General features: G+C 44.3%; 1 protein-coding gene across 1 annotated transcript in view; it reads left to right on the top strand.

Moving 5' to 3' along the window:
* SHCBP1L (SHC binding and spindle associated 1 like) overlaps positions 1-18,943 on the top strand; it is a 1,462,574-nt gene that overhangs the window by 464,865 nt on the left and 978,766 nt on the right. The window contains exon 4 of the mRNA XM_086936360.1: positions 9,625-9,711. Within this exon, the coding sequence (XP_086792486.1) occupies positions 9,625-9,711 (87 nt within the window). The remainder of the gene's footprint in view (positions 1-9,624; positions 9,712-18,943) is intronic.

Genomic DNA, 18,943 nt, shown 5'->3' with positions numbered 1-18,943 from the left:
ACGTCGAAGAAAATCCCTGAGGTTACACCTCAACCACGCTCTGTACCGGGTACACCATCAAGATCTCAGCGGGATCCCAACACTACTGATGAGGAACATGAGGATGTGGAGATTACGGATCCTAGCAAGAAGTGGAACGATTATCTCATTTCTTCACCTTCGTCCCCTTCACCGAAACCCGTAGATTCCCCACCAGAGGATATTGGGGGGGTTTCATAACCTGATGGAAAGGGCCTCTAAAAGATTTGCACTTTCAATGCAAGAGGATAAGGCTGAATGTTTCTTATATGATTTTAAAGAAACCTATCCCAAATTGGTTAGATCTTTGCCGATTGTGAGTCATATTTGGAAAGAAGGCCTAAAGGTGATGGAAACACCGCTACAGTGACTCCAGTCCAGTCCAGGGGAGATTAGATAAAAATGATAAAGCGCCAGCAGATGCCCCAGACTGCCTTTTGGGCCACCCCAAACGACTCTGTGATTACACAAGCGGTGCAACAGAAATCAAGAAACCAGTCGGCTCCGATTACGACACCCCCGGACAGAGAAGGAAGAAGGCTGGACAACACCGGGGAGAGATTTTCCTCGATGTCAGCTCTATTGGTAAAGGCCGCAAATGCTCTAGCCATCCTGGGAAGGTACGACAGGCATTTGTGGTGCGACCTGTCACCTTCTATTGATCACGTGCCGGATGCTGAGAAATAAGAGGCCAAAAATATTCTTCAGGAGGGGGAGAGGACTTCGGCCAAAGATATAGAATGCGCTATAGATATATCGACTACAGCTTTCAGGTCACTAGGAGGAGCGGCGGTGCTGCACAGACAAGGGTGGTTAAGGGCTACGTTATTTAGACCGGAGGTCCAGAATAAAATCTTGGATCTTAAGTTCAACGGCGAAGACTTATTCGGCAAGCAAGTGGATGATGCGCTGCAGAGTATCAAGAAAAACAGTGATACTGCTAAAGCTTTGGAAACTCTGCAATACAGAAAGGTTCCTTTTCGTGGCTCTAAGGGTAGAGGTCAAACATCATACAGAGGAGGATATCCGCAGGGGAGATATTCTTCTTATACCTCCACTTCTCAGCCCTACCGTCAGCAGTACACGCAGCGACAATCATGGGGTTATACCAAATCTTCTCCAAGAGGTAAAGGAGGTTGTCAAGGTAAAGACAACGCCCGACGACAATGACAACCTTCGAATGCTGATCACACCGGATACACTGAGATCGTATGTTCCCTTGGGTGGAAATTACCCAGTTTCTTCACAATTGGCAAATATCAGCCTCGGACCGATGGGTCCTCAACATTATTCAATTCGGCCACACTCTAGAATTTCTTCAGACACCCCCTCGTGCGCCACCGATGCATCACAAGGTCAATCCTTTGCATCAAATCCGGAAGGGAGCAATAGAACCGGTACCGAATTCTCAAAAAGGAGAAGGATTTAACTCCCGATTTTTTTCTAGTCAGGAAAAACATCCTACAATGGCGTCCTATTCTGGATCTCAGATCCTTAAATACCTATCTCAAAAAACAGTCATTCCGGATGATTTCTCTACAGGACATTCTTCTACTTTTAAACCAGGGGGATCATATGACCATCTTAGACTTACAAGACGCGTACTTTCACGTCCCAATCCACCCGGCACACAGACAGTACCTTCGTTTCATGGTGGCCGAGGAACATTACCAATTCAGAGTACTGCCTTTTAGCCTCAAATCAGCCCCAAGAGTGTTTACAAAATGCCTGGCTCCAGTGGCGGCTGTTTTAAGGAAACAAAAACATCAGGTATTTCCTTACCTTGACGACTGATTAGTCAAGGCCCCTACAGAAGCACTAGCCAGAGCATCAACGAGGGCGTGCATAGACTTGTTCACCAAGCTGGGATTGACTCTACACGAGGAAAAATCATTGCTTCAACCAAAAACAGATCACTTTTCTAGGAGCAATCCTAGACACGGAGAAAAACAAGGCGTTCCCCTCCAACGATAGACAGCTAAAAGTAGTGTCCCACTTCCAGAGGTTTCTAAAAAGAAAGTATCTTTCAGTACGCAGATACAAATCATTGCTGGGGATAATGTCATCTTGCATCCCCCTCGTGCCGCGCAGCAGATTAAGAATGCAGCCATTGCAAGAGCAGCTCGACCTCCAATGGCGACAAGCACAAGGATCCTTCAAGGACGTGGTGCAAGTAACACTGGTCATGCTGCAGGCAGCAGCGTGGTAGACATAACTGTAAAATGTCTCTCAAGGACTATCATTCCTCATAGCTCCAGACCCATTGGTAGTGACTACAGATGCATCCCTAGAAGGATGTGAAGCATTTCTGTAAGACTCTCAGGTCAGCGGTTGATTGAAGTTGCAAGAGCAGCAACTGCACATAAACTTGCTGGAGCTCAGAGCAGTGCGCCTCAGGTTGCTGACTTTCCTACCACGAATCAGAGGTTCGTCAGTGTTGATAAGAACAGACAATACGACTGTGATGCACTACTTAAACAGGGAGACACAAGATCTCTCTCCCTTTCTCAGGAAGCGCGCAACATATTGGAATGGGCTCTACAGCAAGGAATATCCCTGTCTGCAGAACACCTACCAGGGAATCAGAACACCAAAGCAGATTCTTTCAGCAGACTCAAAACTTCCTGCCACGAGTGGGAGTTGGACCGGAGAGTCCTGGACAGCATTTTTCGGACATGGGGAAAACCAACGGTGGACCTCTTTGCCAAAAGGGAGAACAAGAAATGCCGGTTCTTCGCAAGCTGGCTTCCCCAGTGGGGATCCTGGAGGAATGCGTTTTCGATGGCATGGTCCGACGTCTTTGCCTACGCTTTTCCCCCCCGATTCCCCTCCTGGCAAGGGTCCTGAGGAAGATAAAGAAGGAACCGTGCAGGCTGATCCTGCTAGCCCCATGGTGGCCCAGACAACACTGGTTCGCCGAGCTTCTGCTGCTGTCGGAAGCGCAGCCTATTCGCCTCCAGCCGATGCCATCACTTCTGCCAATGCCCCAGGGACAAGTGCTCCATCCGGACCCGAACTCCTTGCACTTAGCAGCCTTTCTCCTGAGCACTGTGAGTTCCAACATCTGACTATTTTGCAGGAGTGCCGAAACATCCTATCGAAGGCTAGGGCAGAGAGCACAAACAAAACCTACAGAATGAAGTGGAAGAGCTTTTGTCTTTGGTGTCAACGGAATGGTACCCATCCTCTGGCGGCGTCACCTCATGAAATCATACCATGCATCTTGCTATTAGCCAAGTCTGGATTAGCTCACGCTTATTTAAAGGTGCATTTAGCGGCAATATCCTGATACAGGAGATCTGCATCAGGCCCTTCCTTATGGTCAGCTTGGATCATCAAGCAGCTTATGAAGGGATTATTCAGGGTTTTTCCTCCAATCAAACGTCCACCTCCGCTCTGGAATCTCAACATAGTATTGTCTCAATTGATGAAACAACCTTTTGAAGCCCTACACAGAGCGGACCTTCAATTCTTATCTTGGAAAGTGGCGCTTCTCCACGCCCTAACTTCAGTTAGGAGGGTAGGAGATCTACAAGCTCTCACAATTCGAGACCCTTTTCTACAGTTCAAAGAGTGCACAGAATGATTCTGAGGACTAATCCAAGATTTATTCCTAAAGTGCCTACTGACTTCCATTTGAATGAGCCCTTGGTGTTGAAGCGTTTCTTTCCTCAACCAACAACAGCGGCAGAAAGAGTCTTACATTCATTAGACGTTCAGAGATGTCTCAAGTTCTATCTTAAAGAAACCAAAGGTTTTCAAAAATCTTCATAGCTCTTTGTCGCCTTCAGTGCACCCAGGAAGGGTTGTATTTATAAAAACGCGGAATTGCAAGACGGATTTCTAGTGCAGTTGTTTACTGTCATCAAGCTGCTGGGAAGCCTCTGAACACACAAGTTTGTGCCCATTCGACGGGAGCAGTGTCCACGCCCACAGCGTTATTTGCAGGAGTGCCTATACAGGATATCTGCAGAGCAGCGACCTGGGCATCCACACACTCATTTACCAAGCACTACTGCTTGGAAGCAGCCGCAGAGACGGAGGCAGCGGCGGGAGAAGCGGTGCTGAGGAATATCATCCAGTAACAGTGAGCCTTTTTCTTTGCATCCCTCCATCCTTTTCTCTTGTTTACAAAGTCACATTTATGATATTGTACTAAGCTTTGTAATGTACAGGCTGTTTTGCAAAATGATGAAATGTAAGGGACAGTGCTTTGTGATGTTACTGCTCACTATTCTAATTCAGGCATGTGAATCTATGAAAGTTCCAATACTGGAGTAAGAAAACAAGTTATGTACCTGTAACTGTAGTTCTCCAGTATTGGAAGCTTTCATAGATTCACATGCGCCCACCCTCCTCCCCTGAGAGGCTCACCTTGGATTCGGCACGACAAGTGCTTGGTATGCACAATTGCGAGCGAAAGTCTGAGGGGCAAGAGGTTCTCTCAGGAGTGTTCTAGAGGGTGAGGACAGCTGATTGGTTCAGGGAGAAATTTTAGGCCTTTGTACATAACAAAGGCTATGGGTTTCAAAATGGAAATGGGCCTAGGCCTCTTTTCAGTTTGCTATACTGCTATGCATTGCTTTTTTATGCGACAGGGAATAATTCAGGCATGTAAATCTACGAAAGCTTCCAATACTGGATAACTAGAGTTACAGGTAAGTAACTTGTTTTCAAATATCTGTCTGGGACACAGTTAATGATTTGAGTAAGGACTGGGTAAAACACGTACAGTGCACAGAAAGAGTAGTACAGCGCTGCCCAGGATCCCACAAGGAGTCAGAGGAGAAAAATGGATCCAAAAGGGAAGCCTGTACAAGATGGCCAAGACTCAGAGAGGAAGGGCACTCACAAGGCAATTTAGCATTCAGAATAACTGCACCCAGGATGGACATGCAAGACCTATATATAATACAACATTGACAATAAAGGAAATGTGGGATAAAGCACTCAGGAGCTCCTCACGGTAAGACTGAAACTCAGTAAGTTCCTTACCCACAATTGCTGTTACATATACTGACTGAAAATACCCACATATGGAATATGTATGCAAAGGCAGGGTCTGTGGAGGTTATACCTTTGATGATGTTATACATGTAACTCAAAGACATAACTCACTGTGCCCACGGATCCTGGCGATAAAACAGGATCACGCAAGGCAGTAACAGCAAAGGGGTAGAACTAAACACAAGCACAATAGACAAGGAGCTAGCAAGGAGGAGTTTTTAAAAGGAAAGGAAGGAAATCACAGGGCACACTTGGCAGAAAGCAGGTAACAAACATACAAGGTAACACAAGCAAGGCAGCAGAATAGAAAGACAGCAAACTAGAACTGAAACCAAGGAAATGGGAAGGAAGGCAGGGACTGGAAAAGGATTTACTGAAGGGGAGGCTACAAGGATATACTAGGATAGTGAAGCTTCAGGAATCAAGAAAACAAAGTAGCACAGCAGGCAGTGCTGGGGCAGGAACAAGAATTGAGCTACGGCTCAGGAGTCAAGGTAGCACTGCAGGCAGTGCTGGTTCAGGAACAGGGAATTACTAAAGCTTCGGAGTCAAGGTAGCACTGCAGGCAGTGCTAGTTCAGGAACAGGGAATTACTAATGCTTCAGAAGTGAAGGTAGCACTGAAGGCCGTGCTAGTTTAGGAACAGGGAATTATTAAATCTTCAGGCAGTGCTAGTTCAAGGAGACAGAAAATAGCTACAGCTCAGGAAACAAGGAGTCAAGAGAGCACAGCAAGCAGTGCAAATCAGGAAGAAGAAATAGCTGAAGCCCAGGAACAAAGAATAACCATAGCTCAGGAGTTCAGGAACTCCGAAAACCAGGTAGCACTGCAGGCAGTGCTAATTCGGGCACAAGGAATAGCTATAGCTGAGGAACTCGTGAAACAAGGTAGCACTACAGGCCGTACTAATTCAGGCACAAGGAGTAGCTGTAGCTTAGGGATCATGGAACAAGGATTAACTATAGCTCAGGAATCGAGGAATATCAAAAGATGAGGAAACAAGGATCGGTCTCGCCAGAAAACAGCTACAATGACCAACACAGGGCTCAAGGGAGCTGGGGCTTAAAAGAGTTCACAGTACTCATGCGCATCACGTGTGAGCAGGCTTGCAGCATCCAGCCATAGGTGAGCTGAATTCCTTCACCCATCCTTGGCATGCAGGGGTGGAAACAAAGCAGGGAGCAGGGGATTATAGGTAATGCAGTTACCAGCTTGAGCAGACTGGCTTCCACAAAACCTGGCATGGATTGGGAATGGATGTCAATTGCTAAATGATGTCAAATGCCTGGAAGTCAGGATATGCATACAGGGAAGTGTATGGGAGAATATTAGAATACTGGAAAGCCCCACAATTTGGCCTCCTGGTGTTGGGAACGAGAGCACAGGGTGTGAATTGTGACAATATATATAAAGATTTATACTTACCTGGGCAGTACTTAAATTTTTGTTGTAATGGCATGCTTGATAAGGGTATATGCGTGTAAACAAAATATGTGGTAAAGGTATTTGCGATGTAAATGTCCTGTTGTAAAGGCATGCGTGGTAATGGCATACATGGCTCCGACACGCAGCAACTGCAGAGATAACAATAGTGACAAATGCCTCACTAAGAGAATAGGGAGCCTACCTTGATCACCTTATAGTCCAGTGCCTTTGTTGCACCACGGAAAAGATCTACCACATCAACTGGCTAGAGCTAAAAGCTTTTCATGTTGCCTTCATAACTTTCCAGCCATCTCTGAGATGAAAGACTATAATGAAACAAACAGACAACACCACAACCATACAATATATAAACAAACAAGCAAGAGGAAACCCAATCAAGACACCTGTCCTTGCAAGCACTAACAAGGTTTGGCGTTCTCACAATATTGAATGGAACATTCAGCAGTGCCTTTTTCTATTCTCATACAGACCTTGGCTCCCAATGGAAGAATAAACCTTCATAGCATCCCTAACTTTAAAAAGACCCTAGTTGTTAGAGAATGTTGAAGCTGATTGAGCTGTGTACCAGAAATGGATTACCTCAGTCTAGGACACCTTTCCCCTTTAAGACTTAGATTTGGTCAGTCACGCCATAGGAATTCCCTATGGTTTCGTGATGAATTACATAGTACATACAGTCTGTGAAGCCTGTTGGAAATAAATTGATAGAAACACTGGCACAGTCCTGAAAAACAAGCCTATTAGCAGGCATTTAGAATTCATCATGAAAATAATTATTTGCATTAAAACCATCTCCTATAGCCAGAAGATAATGACTGCTAAGAAACTGTCAAGGGAACTTTTTGGTGGTGGTCAGGTCAATGTCTTACCCCAAAGCTTTGAGCACACCTTACTTGCAATCCAAATTGTCCTTTTTTTCATAACAAAATCTGTCTGATGCAAACAGCCTTCCTCTCGCCAGAATGAAAGTATCATCTCATCTACTATGGTGACCACTTTGTTCTCCTAGATTGACTCAATCTGGTCTGTAGTCATGGTTGAATTGATGACCAGCTGTAAATCAGGTTATCCGGTATTGGGGTATCTTTCACAGATTCACATGCCTGAATCATTCCCCGTCGCTGAGGCCCAGGTCCTAACTTTACTACTCCTACACTGAGATTAATCCTAACTTTAAGACTTTCGGTATTCACAGAAGGCATTTAGGAGTCCTAACTTTACTACTCCTAAACTGATAAAAATCCTAAGTTTAAGACTTTCGGGATTGACAGAAGGCATTTAGGAGTCCTAAAGTTAGGAGTCCTAACTTTACTACTCCTAAACTGAGAAAAATCCTAAGTTTAAGACTTTCGGGATTCACAGAAGGCATTTAGGAGTCCTAAAGTTAGGACTCCTAACTTCTGTGAATACCAAAATGAGTAAGTGCCTTCTTTGAATACCAAAATAAGTAAGGGCTTCTGTGAATACCAAAATGGTAGTAAGTTTAGGATTTTGTCTTAAGTTTGTTCTGTGAATCGGGCCCTCTGAGTTTGGATCTGTTGCATTTTTTTAATGCAATGTTTGGCTTGTTTGCCGGAGCTGCAAATCTTACTCGTCCGCCTATTGGCCCCATAGGTCCTTTGGCATATTCCCTGGGAGGTTTGTCACCTCACTTCCTTCACGCACAGCTCATGCCTATGGCAATAGGGAGTTAGCCTCCTCCGATGCTGGGATTTTTGCCGCCGTTGCAGTCAATTGAGGGGTAAGTTCCTCTGAATGGTTCAATCCCCAGCGCCAACTCGACTGGCTTCGACATTTGAGGGCCTCCCTTTAACGTAGATCCCGAAGTCACCGGCGCCGCATCTGGCGCAAAGACTATTGGAGGAAGAACGGTATCAGGAGAAACATGGAGAGTCTGAGAAAGGAGAGATTCTCCAGTATGGTATATTTTATAGATTCACATGGTTGAGTCTTCCCTGTGGTCATGGTGGAAGTCCCAGAGTAACAGTAGAAATAGCAGTACTGAATATATTATCATAGACCTTCATAGAAATGAAAACTCGATTTAGCAACCTTTCAACCTTCTTTTATAACATCCAAAGCTCAGCCAATTACAGCAGAGACTTCAGATTAACCTTCCCCACAGAACCACCATACCTCAGATTTCTGATCACACAGCTCTGCTCAGTTAAAGTTTTTTTCTTCAATTTTTAACCTCCAGCTTTCAGCTACATTCAAGGTACTTTGGTTTTGTGTCTTTTCAAAATGCCAGAGTATAAAAAAGGGTTGTTCAGATCCTGACAGACCTATGAGAAATGTAGACTGTTCTCTGAAGACCCCCACAAACTGTGTCTTTATTGCCTCTACCCTGACCACAAACCCAGGGAATGCACATTTTGCCAAACGTTTTCGGTCAAGACCCTTGAGGACAGAGGCTAGACTGCTCCTCTGGCTTCAGAAGAAGTTTAATTCAGACTCTGGATCTTAACTTGAGGGAAGAGCTCATTCTTCTGAAAGAAAAAGAAAGGAGGACAGCTACTCTTCTAACCATGGGGATTCAAAAAGATTTGAAAGGAACCACCATCACGGCGATACCCTTTAATGTACAAAGAGTTTGCTGAACAGCCATCATAAACGATGGCAGCCATCCAGCAAACCTTTTTTGCTTTTCTAAACCAAACTCCCAAAGTAGGACTTTGTTTCTGAAAAACAAAAAGAAGAATGACACCCACACCATGGGAGCTTTTTCCCCGTTTGTGGTGGGGTCAAATCTGTATTTTTTCCAGGACCAGGTGGTGACGAAAGGTATTCCACTGTCCACCCTAAATATAGTGGGCAGTGCAATGTTCTTCCTCTATCTGCCCCATCTCGGTCAGACCATCAAATGAAGCTCTTGTCGACAGAGCCAACCGGAATTCGTTTGATGGAAAGCTTAAAGTATTCCCAATTGGTTTGTAAATGAGTCTGGCAAGCTGATAGTTTGGCAGACAGGGTACTCTGTACTCTTTTTAATGGAGTACTCTGTCATTCCAACTCCAAATCTGGCACTTAGAATTCTAAATAGGTCTGTCATAATGGAAAAACTTTACCAGGTTAGCAATTTGCCTTATTACTCATAGAGAAATAGTCAGTGTGAATACACTGCATGTAGTTTAACTCTTCTTTATTTTTTAGATTTTTCTACGATTTTCTTTGGCGAGATTGGGATGATGAGGAATGTTGTGAAAACTACACTGCTCTAATTGAAGAAAGGATTAAGCTGTGAGTATGTTTTTGTGTAAGTAGATTGTAGCAAAAAAACTGTATTTTCTTCCGTTGTGTCACTAAGTATTATCTTTATGAGCAAGGATCTAATATTTAGATATTTGTTAACTAAGACCACTTCTGTCCATCTCTCCTGCTGTATCAAAATTATGTCAATTGTTAGTGACATTTTACACACTATAGGCATGAGAGGCCTTTTCTTATGCAGAATTATCTGGGAAATTCAGGGCCCTCACCCATATCAAAATGTGGCATGCTTTATTGTTGGGCCTACCACTCCCTGGACCCATATGCGTCCCTGGTGGCTCTACCACAATAAGTGGGAGCAATGTTTTTTAATATTGTATTTGTAGAGTTCTTACTCCACATTAATCAAAGTAAAAAAAACATAAAGCTAAAATGACATAGAAATATCATAACCTCTATTGTATTATTTGATGTCCTGATAGGATGAAAAAACAAAAAGGATGATGCCAGGGAACAATAATTTTCCTTTCATCCTATGGTAATAGTCAACATATTTCGGCCATTATCTAACATGGCCCAAAGGTCAGCGGCCTTCGTTAGGACCTAAAGTCTCTGGTTTACTCAATCATGCCCCCAAAATAGTAGGTTGCTCTTAAATGTTCCTACTGTCCTCTATGGTATAGACAAGGTCAAAAATCCATGGATCCAAAACTTAATGTGAAATGAAAAAATGTTGAAAAACGTAATGTATTCTTTCTTACGTTATGGTACTCCGGAGATCATTGCTCCAGTAGTAAGAACATTGCCTAACCTGATAAATGCTGTTGGTAATACTGTGGTGTTCCCTCTGCTGATCAACAGAGTGAACACCATGGTACATCTGGAGGCGTCGATCCCTTAGAGTAAGTGTGATGACAGGGTGGGGCTCCCATGGGTTCAGCAATGTTCCTACTACTCCTGGATCAGTGATCTCCAGAAACTGCATTTTAAAGTATCCTTAGTAGTACTACTTATATACTAAAATAAAAAGCTATTTACTAACCTACATACAGAGTTCTCCACCTCTCCTATCTTTTCTGTGCAGAAATCTCCGCACATGTAGACCTGCGTTTTAGTAGTAAATGACGGCGGGTTAGTGGGTGAAAATGGGAATACTTTCTACAAAATGGAAGTGGTTAAGAGAGGCGTAATGAGGGATATAGGTAGAGACATGCCGCCCACAAACAAGTAAGTCCATTGCTATTCACAGACTGCATTTCGATAGTTACTGCAGCACGAAATGACCAACATCACCACAGTTGACCAATCACTGGTACTGTAACACCTTCCCATAGCCAGTAATGCTGGTAGGGACTTAAACTAGAACCTCATAGCAAGTAATAGTAAGTGCATTGATTTGAACTTTTGGGGAAAAAAAATATTTACTTCAATAATTTTGGTAACTTATAAAACATTAAATAATATAGATATTGAACTTTAGGTGGGTAGTTTTTCGAAAATAAAACTTTAGAAACAATTTCAATTTAGTCTATTTAATATTTGAATATGTAATTTATTTGAATTATTAATACAATATTAATAAATGTAGTCCATAGTGCTTATGATTTAATTTTGTTCTATATTTAAAATACTTCTATACAATTAATTTACATTAAGTTTTTTAATATAAATATTTTTTTTATATTTTTTTTACCGTTTAACAAGCAATTTTTTTGAAACTTTCCACTATACTTTACCAAAAGGAAATCTCTGCCCCATAGGTGTGTTAAAATTAATTAGTAGTAACTTTACACTCGTAAAGTAGGCTCCACCCCCAGAGTTGAGGTGCTGGGGAATCGCAGGTATACACTTTGTAGTAAATTGAAACATATAAATGATAAATAAGCAAAAGTTGTAAATTTACTACAAAGTGTAAGAATAAATTTACACCTATAGATTTATTTGCATGTAAGTTTATCTTTGCAAATAGGCTTGTGATACTTTATGGACTCAAGAAGCTGTACTGTTGCATTATGCGCAAATAGGCCAATTTGCTCTTTCCTGCTCATTGAGCATTGAGCCCAGGAAACAGTCTGACTTTTGAAAGGTTTTCTATTTACTGTAAATAAATGTATTTGTTGAGATTTGGAGGTATATAGTGTTCTCCAGTATTGGGGTGTCTTTCATAGATTCACATGCCTGAATCATTCCCCGTCATCGGAGTGGGAGTCCCACAGTACATAAAAAAGCAATAATATGGAAATAATTACCAATAAACCTTAGAAATAAACAACCAGGAAGTAAAGTAGCCCTAATCTACAAAAGTAAAAACTTCCACACTCAAGACTATCATAGTAATTTTGTATATTCCAAACTGCATTTACCAATGAGTACACATAGCCATTGAGTTTATAGTAAAAATGGACTACAACTAGACCGCAGCCAGAGACGAGATCTCATAAGGAGTGCCACAAAGGGCACAGTGTTGTTTTGTCGACACTGCATCTTTTTGTTATGGTCAAATCTTGCCAGCGGCTCTCGTCCCACTCCTTTGCCAGTTGCTGGGCTTTCTTGTACCTTGCTTTAGCCTTTTTGATATCACCCATAAGTACATTGTCGTTTTTTTCCAATGTTCTATTTTAAATAATTTTCTATTTATTTAGTATAAAAATGTTTTTTATTTAATGTAGTGGGAAATCTATATGTATTTATTTTAATATTTCATAATTGATTTTATGTTTTTGTAATTTAGATAATGTGTTTGATTCATTATAATAATAATATTGACATTTTTGTTTTTATATTATTTATAATTAAATTTAAAAAATGATTTACTTTTTATTTGAAATCAACACGTTGCATGCTGATGACGGAACTGCTCCGTCATCAGCTGCGGTTGGGCTGTGCTGATGACGGAGCTGTTCAGTCATGGCCCTGCCGCCGCGCCTGCGCGGCACGTTCTATTGAGCCGGCGGTCCGTGACGGAACCGCTCCGTCACGAGCAAAGCTCAACCGCGGCTGGTGACGGAGCGGTTCTGTCACCAGCATGCGGCCGCTGCGCGGCCGCCCCGCCCTGTTAGCGCTGCGACGGAATAGCCGCCGCAGCGAAAGGGTTAAATTGGTTTTCTGTTTTAATATTTATGTTTTGGGTAAATTTGAATATGTACACATATATTTTTGAATATGTGATATTGATTTAATTTTTTTTAATTATATTTAAAATATTAGTTAATATATGTATGTAATCATATATATATATATATATATATATATATATATATATATATGTTTGTGTGTTTACTTTGTTAAAAGTACGTTTATTTGTTATGTTTGTTAAATATATTGTATTTTTATAAATTAATGTTAGTATGTATTATATATGGTTATTTTAATATTTAAAATTTTATATATATATATTTGAAAATCATTATTTAATACAACTATGGACCTCATTACGATGTTGGTCTGAAAGGTGTAGGAGAGTAGGGTCTGCAATCCTATGGTCACCCCCGATTTTTGATTTTTGCTTCACTGGTTTACGACTTTCCCTGGCTGTGGGCCTGATAATCAGACCCACAGCCTAGCTGTTCTCTCTCTAAATTAACAACCATGTACCTTAGGTGCATTTACCAATTGGTACTGGGCCACCTTATCAGTCCTTGTACAGCATACCTTAGGTATCCAGGGCATAGGTGTACCCAGGGCCTACCAGGGGCTGAAGCATGTATTATGCCACCCCTGGCTGGCCATCTAAACAGACACAACTGGCTGCACGACAGCTGGGGCAAGGTGGTGTAATCACCCTTTCCTTTAGATATAGTTCCCTATGGCAGGCCTTATCAATCCTGAAGGCAGAGTGCTTGGAATTATGTGAGATGGTGCTCTGGCATGAGCTGAGCCCGTTAGCAGCTTGCGGAACCAAGTCCTAATAGCTGTTCCATGATAACGCTATACCATATACTCTTAAGTGCATTATGAACCTCGCGGTCAAATGCTAACTTTGGCATAGCATTATCAAAACATGACGAGTAAGGTGTCATACAAATTGGAATACTACCCTCTCGCCAATTCTGGCGATGGGGGTAGCATTCCACCCTTCTAGAGGGACACGACATGTATGTGACTGTGAACCCCTGTTAAAGTTAACTCGAGCCTCAGCATCACAAAATGGATGCTGCCACCACAGACACAAGTCTGACCTCCTGCTGCTGGGAGTCCTTCCAGCGAGGGAGGCTCGGACAAAGGGTTTCCTGCCTTGGGAGGTGCTAGCACCACCCCAGACAGGATTTTGTGTATTAGGTAGGACAGGGCTGAAAGGAATGAGACATGCCTGGGGTACACAAGGTGTCCCTGTGCATACACCGGTCTGAACCAGTTTCTGGGGCACTCCAGCCCCAGAGCTGTCACAATACCGGACAAAGGATAGGGGGTGTAACCACCCCCCTTCTTGGTCCCACCCAGGGGAGGGACCTAGTCATAGTGCAGCCCCCCTTTAGCTGGATAAAGGTAGGAGCTGGTCCCATTCCAAATTAGATTGTCCTGATCAACTCTACAAGAAGAAACTCTGGACTTCGACGTTCTGCTCCACAGAAGACTCAAAAAAATCTCCCTTGTGGGCAAGGAGTGTCCACCCTGCACAAGCAGGCACCATCAGCGTACAGCGGCTTCACTTTGTCGTCTTCCTGCACGGATCCAGACTTCAGAGCCCGACGAGACCCGGACTCCCAGACCTCTCCGACCTCTACCCACATCTGCAGCACAGCTGAGACCCGTGGGTGCGACGAGACACGTGGGACCGGCCATCTTGAAAGAAGCAGCACTTCGCTCCAGCACGACTTCAGAGGCATCCTCGTCCAAGTGCTTTGGGGACTGAGAAGCCCTGACCCCGAGCAGCTCCTGCATCGAAGATCAGACCTCCAGCATCCACGAGATCTGCGTGGGGCCCTTCTGCCTGTTTGCTGCTGGACGCGTTGTCTGGTCACTTGCCGGCTGGCTTGTGACCTACACAACGAACTCCGACAACTTTGCTGCTGGTCTGATTCCTCCAGACTGGTCCTTGCTCCCTTCCAAAAGAGGAGCACCCCGGACCCTCCTGGTCCACTCCAGACGCAGTTTCCACTCACCGCGTGGGTTGCCTTTGCCAAGGCCTGTTGAACCGGAATCCGGAGACGACACCGCCGACAGCGAGAGCCTGCGTGGGACAGCTCGTGCCTCCATCCTGGTCGTCGAAGACACCACTTGGTCCACGTGTCTGCAGAGACAAGCGTCCACCTTCACCTGATCGCGACGACGACTTCTGGTTCCACTCCTGGTTCCACTCCAGTCACTGGCTAGTGACTTTGAACATTGTCCCCTCTGCTTTCAGGTTCTTCTCTTCATTGATCCACCCTTGGATCACACCGGACATCTTCCTCCTGACCGCCTGCAGCATCTTTTCCTCCAGGCTCCATAGACTTCAACGCCGGAACCCGACACGACTTGGCACCTATGCACCCGCAGCCTGTGGGTGAGGTAACACGAGCATTTCGGTGCTCAAGGGTAGCTTGACTCTCCTAGTGTCCAGTTCCACAGTCGTTCTAGTCCTATCTAGTCAGGGACGTCCGTACTCACCTTTTCTTTAAACTGTACTGTCCATAGACGTTTGTACGCATCTCGCGTGAGAGTTCACACTCTGCACACGCGCTCCGTGGGCCTCCTAGTACTTACCTCAAGTTAGTATAGCGTGGTCCTAGCGATCCTACAACCTCTGGACAGCTCTATTCCTTTGATTGACTTTCACATTCCACTTACTTAGTATATGGTTAGTCGTGCCCCTAGGGCACCATTGTAAATCGTGCAACTTAAACGTATTTTTCCTAAGAGTTTGTCATGTGCTTAGCCCTCTGACATAAAGAGTTCAGAGGTGTATGTTAGTTAATAAATACTTGTTTATTTTCATAACAACCTGTGTGGTGTCCTTTCACGTGGTATTCAAGGGGTTATATGTGGTAAAACAGCTGGCTTCACATGCCAATAGAGTTTAGCCTAAGACTCCTTTGTCCATGCTACCATTAGGATAGCTGGTCTATAAGGTTGACTTACAACCAATCACCATAAGGGTTGTTTGGACTGATACAAGGTGATCACTAGAACTAGTGAGCATCATATATCAGGCCAACTTCTCACAAAAGGCTCCTTACGGCATTTGTATTTTCCTAACCTGTGTCGTAACCTATGTTTCCGACCGACTCAGAAACATTTCTGACCGACCGATCACTTTGGAAGGTAACCGTTCGATCTTTCTGACTCGGTTCCGACCGGCATTCGGAGACTGAGTTGGTCGGAGCTGAATCGTACAGCTCTTCAGACCGCGTTTCTGACAGATGTATTACGATGTCTGATTTGGACAGCCTTTCCGAATCAGTCTGTCTGACACAGAATGGGTGTCGGAAATTGACTTTTGGGGCCTGTAGCAGGCCCCCCTAGACCCAGAGGACTCCGGTTGGGGCCCGTGGAGGTACCCGTGGGACCCCTCTTTACAACTATGCACAGTGGGCAGGCACCATGGGGGTTTCCACAACCGCCCCTTTTTTCAATGAGAGGCTGTGTTGTCGGTCGGAGCACAGGCTCCCATTGAAGTTAATGGTAGTCTGACCGAACGGTGTTCAGAAACATCGTAATCGGTCAGTCGGACTCGCCGAACCCAAGTCGGTCGGAATTGATTCCGACAAGGAGTCGGTTGGAAAGCTGGTATTGGCAACTGAGCTTGAGGGCCACAGTCTCTCAATAAAAGGGTCAATGACCTATGCTGTTCCTTTCCATTGTTTCTCCTCATACCCAGTTTTCTGGGAAAGGCCAAATTTGATTCATATTATTTAAGCTCATCTCCTCCCCATCCCCCCACATGCCATGCTGATATGCCACAACTTTATTTCTTTAAAACTCACAACCTGGTGCCCAGTCACATGCAATACTGGATCAGGCTCATGCCCAATCTACAATCAAGACCTACAATGCCAAGTAAAACCGTTTCTGCATATGATGCAAGAAAAGAAGCCTAAGGTTCTATTTATCCGGCCTTGGAGTGGCTGAAACATTCCTCAGTTAGGATACACCTAGTAGCTATATCAGGGTTTTTTGATGTTTGCTCCTCTTCTCTTATAGGATTATCAATCAGTTCATGAAAGGCCTCTCTCCAGTTTGGCATCATTGTGCTTTGGAAACAGACCATAACACCAAGCCAGTTTTTTATTGCCTCCTTTTTAGCCCAAATACAATCAGTGCAGACTTTAAGTGTCTCTTGTGGAAGATTGCACTCCTTTTGCTTCTTACATCAGTGAGGAGAGTGGGAGCGCTCCAGGCTTTCACAATAAAGGAATATTGTCTCCACTTTTACTAAGTCAAAGTCGCCCTGCACACCAATGCCTAGGTTTATCCCTAAAGTACCTCATGACTTTCATGTTAACATAGCTAACTTCATGTGGGTCTAAATTATTTTACAGGATCCTTAAAGCAAGTGCCTTAACACTCTAAAAAAGGCCTTACCTCTTCCTGTAATCAGACTTTGGGCCTGATTACGATGTCAGTCGAAAAGCCTCCCACTGACAGTCGGAATCTCCTACACGTGTCATAAACCATCCGCCCAACTCGCTCGGAAACATTTCCGACGACCAATTACTATGCTCTCGGTCGGAAGGGAAACCATTCGGTCATTCCAAATCGTATCCCATGGCCAGTAAGAGCCGATTCATACAGCTCAACGGACAGCGTTTCTGACGGACCGATTACAATTTCAGAATCCAACAGCCTTTCGGACTCGGTCTGTCCGACATGAAAAGGCTCTCAGAAACTAATTTTGGGGGACCCTAGCAGGCTCCTCTTCATCCAGAGTCTTCCGGTGTGGGGTCGAGAGCGTACCCAAAGGACCCCCCCTGTAAAACCTTGCACAATGTGGCAGGCCACATGGGATGCCCGGACAGGGTGCAAGGTTTTCCGCAGACACCCATTTTCCCCATAGGAGCTTGTGTTGTCGGTTGGAACACAGGTTTCCATAGAAGTCAATGGGAGTCCTTCCAAACCTGTGTTCGGAAGCATCATAATTGGTCGGGCGGATCTGCTGACTGCGAGTCGGTCGGAACCAAATCCGACTAGGAGTCAGGCTTTTTAGTTTCTGACTGACATTGTAATGAGGCCCTTATTGCAGTTTTGTGACAGGCTACATCCCCTCTGCAGTGCCCTGCCTCTTGGCACTTAAAGCACAGCCTATAATCTAAGGGTTGCTTCAGCCCTGGGTCCCGCTTACTCTGCTTGACAGAGTTGGGGTGGGTTCTGCTTTCCTCCTTTTTATGGTTATGGGGTCCTGGAGGAGTCTCTGGTGGGCTTACCACCTTCCTCCTTGCCTTTTCGTGGGCTTAACCCCCCACTTCTGAGGTCAACCTCCTGTGTTTTTCTTGGGTATTCTTTTCCGTACCCACTCTAGAAAGTTCTGAAGCGACCAGGTGCTGGTGTAAAGTGTCTGAAGTACAGTTTGTTAAAAGGTGCTCTTTCATAATTAAATCATGCAGTCCATCATAAGTGTCCACCTCATTTCCTTTTATCCAGCCTTCCAGTGCCTTGACTGAAGAGTCCACAAAGTCCATGCACTTCTGGTTTTGACCTTTATGGGTGTCCCTACCTTTCTATGAGTGTCTCCTTCATATGCTGATAGGACACATCCACATCCGTTTTAAGGATCCACAGTCTATCTTTGCCCTTTATTGAGAATAACTCCCAAAATAGAGGACCCCAGTGTTGGAGACCTATCTTTCTCATTTTGCAGCCCCTCTCAAAGGCTGCAAACAATTTATCAATGCCATCACTAAACTTGGGGGCAATCTTTTAGTGGATTCGAGGGTTAAAGGATTCCTCCTTTTCCTTATTAATGTTGCTGCCAGCATCGTTGGCCCTTTAACCTCTCTTAACCTCTCTTTTCTCAAGGGCTAGTCTCCTCTCCAAAAGTTCAGGCTTTCTCTTCTCCAGGGAGAGTAGGTCAAGCTTTTCCTCAAGCGTTCCTACCACCTTACCATTGGGTCTACTAGAGTGACTTCTGATATTTCCCATTGGCGAAGGGGGGCTGAGAAAATGTGTAGAGGTGGGGTCTTAACCTTCTTTCCCTTCATCCTCATTTTGGGCTAGGGCCTCATCCTCACCCTCTTCAGGGTCTGCTTCTGAGGAAATGCCCTCCCTCTCTAGTCTTTCCCTTTCATAGGAGTTAAGGGCTTTTTCAAGTTCCTCCTTTTTAGCTTCAGCCTTATAGCTAATGCCC

Source organism: Lissotriton vulgaris, chromosome 1_1 (assembly GCF_964263255.1).
Source record: "Lissotriton vulgaris chromosome 1_1, aLisVul1.2, whole genome shotgun sequence".
Lineage (NCBI taxonomy): Eukaryota > Metazoa > Chordata > Amphibia > Caudata > Salamandridae > Lissotriton > Lissotriton vulgaris.
This window is presented reverse-complemented; position numbering and strand designations above follow the sequence as displayed.